At 52.4% G+C, this 6,000-nt stretch overlaps 3 protein-coding genes across 3 annotated transcripts; all 3 read right to left on the bottom strand.

Annotated features, from left to right (window-relative positions):
• Positions 1–1,575: 1,575 nt before the first annotated feature.
• OGAPODRAFT_16706 (uncharacterized protein) lies at positions 1,576–5,538 on the bottom strand. The gene has a single exon (XM_018354613.1). The coding sequence runs from the start codon at positions 4,037–4,039 to the stop codon at positions 2,636–2,638; it is 1,404 nt and encodes a 467-aa protein (XP_018211052.1). The 5' UTR covers positions 4,040–5,538; the 3' UTR covers positions 1,576–2,635.
• On the bottom strand, positions 1,576–5,842 carry OGAPODRAFT_76936 (uncharacterized protein; the record flags this gene model as incomplete). Its single annotated transcript, XM_018356254.1, has 1 exon — positions 1,576–5,842. One exon carries the CDS (start codon positions 5,840–5,842, stop codon positions 4,166–4,168), a length of 1,677 nt encoding a protein of 558 aa, XP_018211051.1. The 3' UTR covers positions 1,576–4,165.
• On the bottom strand, positions 1,694–2,044 carry OGAPODRAFT_37951 (uncharacterized protein; the record flags this gene model as incomplete). Its single annotated transcript, XM_018355348.1, has 1 exon — positions 1,694–2,044. A coding segment is annotated over one exon (351 nt), but the record flags the coding sequence as incomplete, so codon positions are not given.
• Positions 5,843–6,000: the final 158 nt, after the last annotated feature.

Genomic DNA, 6,000 nt, shown 5'->3' with positions numbered 1-6,000 from the left:
TCCCGGTATGGGAGGCTTGGGGCCGGCGCTGAACCCTGTGGAGATTTCTTACGGGATGGCGTTTGCCGGGTATAGTGTCGGGCGGTATCTTGTAAGGGCTCTTATTGGGAACCCTTCGCAGACTCCTGTGTGGCAGAAGCGCGGAGCGAGGGCGTCCTCATACTCGTAGGGGGGGCCGGAGAGGGGCAGGCTCGGGCGCGTCGAGCCAGGAGGGTTTGTCTGGAGCGGGTTCGGTGAGTTCGCCGAATGCGATTCCCAGGTCGTGTCGCCTTGTTGAGACTACCCGGCCTCTCCATACATGTGCATCGTGTCGCCGTGCAGGAGCGGCGGTAATGTCGCCTGGCCACCTCAAGGGGGAGCTTGCATTGAAATTATTTATGGCANTAATATGCATTTGCGGCGGCCCGGGGGGGCGGGGTCTTTTACTTATATAAAGAANTNATACATNAAAAACTATTCTCCTCTCAGGGAAGGGGTGCTCGAAGTATTAAATCGACCCAGTGGATTAGAGAGTGCCTCGCAGAGGGTTGCGCGCTGTGGTGGCGGACGGGAGCACACGACAGAATCAGCCGGGACTCAGGGACGCCTGGCAAACCCGGCCAGCTCGACAGCGGGGCGCGCCACCCCGCCACCCCGCCACCCCGCCACCCCGCCACCCCGCCAACCCCGCCACCCCGCCACCCCGCCACCCAAGCCTCAGACCGCATCCTGAAACCAACTGTCGACCGCGTCCTGCCCCTCCCTGCCGCATCCCTACACCACCTGCTCCTACTTTACTTTCTTCTTCTCTTCTCTTGTCTTAACATTAATTTATTATTATTTATTTGTATATATTCTCTTATCTGCTCTGACTACCACTACCACTGCCACTACCCACGCCTCCCTAGCTCTTAGCACCCCATCACATCTACCCAGCCCTCTGCATTCCTCAAAAAGTGCCGAACTGGCAGAGTAGCAAAGTGCCGAACTGGCCAAGTGCCAGAATAGCAAACTGCCGAACTGACCAAGCCCAAGTGGTCAAGTCCAATGTCCAGTCAACGTCCAGTCAATGTCCAATCACCGCTACCTCTGCTCATCTTCAAGCCTCCTCTCCTCTCACTACTGCCCACATCCACCGTGCTCCCCTGCCTCACCTCCCAACTCCCTCATCCAAGAGCCACTTGCCAGAACCCTTCCGTCCTAGTATAATTCCACCTCTCCAGTCGAGACCCACTCTCCTATTTATGTCTTTGCAGCATTAATGGGAACGGCCCCTTCCCCTGGCCTATTGGACAGAATTCGGGACCGGCTTATTTGCTCCTCTGACCTCACTCTTAAAATAGTTTGTCACGTGTGCCATCCCTGAAAAACTTTATCAGCTGGAAAAATACTCTGCTCCACGACAGCCCTCTTGTGGTCGTCATACAGCTCGCTACGCCAGTGCCTATTATGTGATCTAGCATGCCCCTCCCTCCATCCTCATCTTGTCTGTCCTCCCATCTTTAATTACTCACCTTTACAAATCTACATATATTAAAGTTGCTCTATCTCTTCCTTATCTTAATCTCTTCCTTATCCTATATCCGGCAGGGGGTCACTATAATTCTTAACCTCTCTTCTATGTAACAAACCGGAACTCAATCGAGTCATCGCCAATATCTCGCTTCAGCCCACGCACATCAACGCCTGTCTCGCACGCTTTTATATTGGCCTTATTGCGACGAACGAGGAGAACCGTGCTCAACCCTGAGCACACAATTCCCATTCCAATGCACCCAAGAGTAAATGCATGACCCAGTACGTATTTTGGAGGCTTTCGGTAGACCTGTGCGCTCACAACGCCTGCGACATTTCCCAGAGTCTGATTTATTCCCAGACCCATGGCCCTCTTGAATCTTGGAGCTAGGTTCGTGGCCAGCCAGGCTTCGTTCAACCCCGGGACGTACAAGCACATGCAGATGAGATAGCACGCAAAGTATTTGACTCCGCTGCTAGTGTTTCCAAGGATAAGTGCGTATCCAACAACCCCAAACAAATCTAGCAAGATAATCAGCGGTCCCCTTATTCTAGTCTTGTCAGATATTCTGGCCGCAAGAATGAAAACAATGCCCGAAAACATGTAGCAGGGGACTGTCAGATATTGTGCTTGCAGTGAAGTGTAGCCAAGATCGCTCTTTAGGATCGACGGTAAGAACGTGGAAAACCCGTACATGAGGATATCTTGGCAAAATTGAATAATCGTCGATAGATACACCTTCGGATCACAAAATGCGGCAAGCGCCTCAGATTTTTTGTCACCATCATTTATGGGAACTGCCAGAACCGTGGTCCAAACGGCGGGCTGAAAAGAGTGTCTGCCACAACTTCGATACAGTGCAAACCCACTGCCTCGTTATGAATATCTCAGTTGCCACACGTCGTCACCAGATTGCAGCCTCAATCATTTAGAAAAACAATGATGTGTTCGATTCGAAACCTTGTTTCTTGGATAGGAAATTTAAGCGATAGCCGCACTTAGCACTCCACACTTTTTCCCAGCGCACAAAGATAAATTTGCTGAGCATTATTGTTCAAGTTGCATATGATTTTTCGGCTAGATCCTCGAGAACGCCCCAATTAACATTATGTTATGAAAAGCTCTAATTCTCTTCTTTAACTACTCAACTTGGCTAGTTTTCTGCATAACTGGTGCTGACTGACTTGTGCTCCAATATCCTTGCATTGCCTCGTTTGCCATTTTGCGGACGGCGATTTGACCCGGGGTCAGACCTTCCTCATTCACGTCAAACGGAACCAAACCCAGCGCTTGTTTGCCCTCCAGCGACAGCAAGTGCTCCTCACGTCCCCGATCCTCATACGACGACTCGTCAGGACCATCATCATATTCGTACCTAAAGTCTCGTGGCTTTGCTCCTGATTCGAAGCACTCTCTCGAGTCCTTCAAAGTCTCAATGTTGTAAGGACACAGCGGGGTGTGTGCAATATAGACGACAGACGACTCCTTGTCGCCTTTGTGCTCCTCGTCCACTTCGTGCAAAAGATCTGCGTGCCACAAGACAAAGTCGCCGGGCTTGACGTAAGGAATGCCAACCACGCTCTTGTCATGCTGCAAATGCGGAAACATGGCCCTGTCGTTTGCCATGAACTGACCAGAGCCAGGTGTTGCGCCTGGGAACTGTGCAGAGCTCAGGTCCAAATTGCCCCGCTCATCAAAGAAGGGTCTGAGCAAAATGTACGCCAAAACACATTTCAGGTCCGGCAAAAACCAGATGGTTCCCTCGCCAGGCTTGGCGTCAGAAAGAGCCAACCAACCCTGGAACGAGCGAAACACACTGCACGTAGACCCGTTGCTACTCATACCTTGGTACAGATCCTGATTTGCAGAAGGACGTCTGTCAATGAGGTTTGGATCCCAGTCTTCCCATCGGCCTTCGAAAATCTCCCGATACACGTCTCTGTACTGCTCGTCCTCCCACCGTTCGATAGAGCTCGAGTCCAGATGCAGTGGGAGCGTGCTGTCGCGCCCGGGGTATCGGATTCTCAAACGGTCAGCATACACAACTTGCGAGTCCATGTCCAGAAGAGCGTCAGGGTCGTTGTTTTTGTACAACTTACCAACAGCCTTCATAAGCTGAACCATGCGAGGGTGGCTTCTTGCCTCCACTTGTGCCTTCGACCAATGAATAAACCAATTGCTGGTGACACCAGTGCGTGGAGTCCCGGTGATACCAGGATGGCTCTCGATGTACTTCTTGGTATCCTCTCTCCACTGGTTGCACTGCTCATCGTCGATCACGTCGCGGATAATCAAGCAGCCGCGGGCGTGGATCAGAGAAGTCATCTCCTCGGTAAAACCACCGTTCTCAATGTCCCCCCAGTTGACCTCTGGGATGTAAGACGAGCCTGCACGGCTGATCTCGTCGGCCTTTCTGTCCAGAGCTTTCAGTAGTCTTCCCCAGGAGGCCTGGACAGCCTCGTGGTTTTCTGGCCTGATGATTTCGCGCTTGAGTTCCTTGAAGCGGCTCTCCAGTCTTAGTGTTGTGATAGTTGTGGTGGTCATTGCCGACTACCCCAGACCCCCCTGGCTTATATATTATTTTCTTCCTCCTGCGGGCAAAAAACAATGCTACCGCAGCGAGAGAAACAATGTTTTGGTCGTGGCACACCCAACAAAATGACCCGCGGGCTAGAATCCGTTGTTTGCTAGCCACTCACCAAAGAGGTCTTCGTCCGTTGCCACCACTCTCTTCGGAACATCGCCTCCTGTCCGCTTGCCGATCCTTTCGTACAACGCATCGAAACGCATCAAGGCAAGCTGCGTCACGTGTGTTTGTTCGGCCAGCGCGGACAGATTGTTGCGGTAGCACTCGACCTGGCTCTTCCAAGCCTCGCCGTCAACCTTGCTTTGTGCAATTACGTAGAAGGCAAGCATGCAGGTTCCCACAATTGAGAAGTTCATCTGTGAGTAGCACCACCAGAAACCGTCAAACTGCAGGCCCGTAAGAAACACGTTGAACTCGCTGCAGTAGTTTAGAGCCCGTGAAGTCAGAGACGCGTAGCACGCATCTGTATCTGTGTAGAGGATTGACCGACAGCATGACAGTGCCAGCGTTGTCTTCGCGAGCACCAACGAAGCCATAGGTCCGGCAGGACTTGCGACTGGAAAGTACATTGTGTCAATTGCATCTATCCTGTTTAAGAGCTCGACGCCGATCGCCATGGACTCCTCAGCTGGTCTCTGCAGAGCCTTGACCGTGTAGAACCGCGTTAGCAGCTCGGAAAGTACTTTGGTCAGGCGCACCATCACAAGGAACATCCGTACTCCCGGAACCGTGTCCTCGTAGTCGCTTTCGCTGATCTCGCCGACACTGAAATCGTCGCTGTGTATGTGTGAAGGACGCGACAATCCCAGGCTCTCCCACTTGTCGTGCACGTATATCAGCCACCAGAGCCTGCGTCGCATAGCCTTTTCTCGCCATGGGATGTCCCAGCCGACGGGGTCAATGTGCAGTCCCAGTTCCTGTGCAGACGCAACGAGAGACGCTGTCTGTACCCAATGGCGCGGGAAGTTGGCGTCTCGAATGATCATCGGGCGCTCGTGCAGCTTCAGAAGGGTTGCCTGGACAGTCTGCATGGTCGACGCTCCTTGCTCCAGTGGGAGAGCGCGCGCAGTGAAGTCTGAGAGTTTGAACCAATCGGCAGCCTTCTTCTCAACCACAGATTTGTCGGGGAAAAACGGATATGCCACCACGTACATCGAAGCAAGAAGAGTCGCAGAGATCGTCCCGTTGCGCAGTTCCTCATAGAAAACTGACTGGTTCATGATGGGATACGAGGAGTTCACCACAGAGAAATACGTCTCCAACAAGCTGTCTTCTACGGGCTTGGCCGCCTCCCTCACGGCATCTACCTCGTAGCACCCCGGGCGTGGCTCGAGATACTCGGTGGGGTGCATAGCAAACACAATCGGCGTTTGCGCGCTAGTATTCTTCAGCAAATATGTTGTCCCTGAATCTGCGCCTGCTGCCTCCCCAATTCTTCTCAACAGCCACGGATCCCGGTCTCCACTGAATCCCACAAACAAGCTAGTCTTGCCGTTATGGAGCTCCAATGCGTTGTTCTCGGCAGGAGCAACGTCTGGTCGCCGCTCGAGTCGAAAAATGCAAGGGTTGGCCGTCTCCACCTTCCAGCTGTCTGGACGCTTCTTCTTGATAGGGCCCGTAGTGTACGTGCACGACTGGTTGCGAAGACCACATCCCTCGCACTTGTCTGCCTTCTCTTTTTTCAGACACGCCATGCGCCGCCGCCGACAGAAATCACATGGCCGGCTTTTACGACTTCTATATTTTCGTGTCTCAGCCATGTTTAAAAAATTATGCTTACCTTATATTTTTACCTTATACCGGGCAGGGGTCGGTGTAGTTCTTAAACTTGGCCACCCTAATATTTCTATCTACTCTATCTCTCAGCTGTTTAGTCTCCCCCTTGTAGAACTCATAATCGATGTACCCGTGCGCTGGG

This window comes from Ogataea polymorpha (assembly GCF_001664045.1).
Source record: "Ogataea polymorpha strain NCYC 495 leu1.1 chromosome Unknown OGAPOscaffold_4, whole genome shotgun sequence".
Lineage (NCBI taxonomy): Eukaryota > Fungi > Ascomycota > Pichiomycetes > Pichiales > Pichiaceae > Ogataea > Ogataea polymorpha.
The sequence above is the reverse complement of the archived record's forward strand: the minus strand, read 5'-3'. Positions and strand labels throughout refer to the sequence as shown.

What these genes read in the sequence shown, in the direction of transcription:
- OGAPODRAFT_16706 (XM_018354613.1), bottom strand. Translation starts at nt 4,039, where the DNA reads ATGACCACCACAACTATCACAACACTAAGACTGGAGAGCCGCTTCAAG.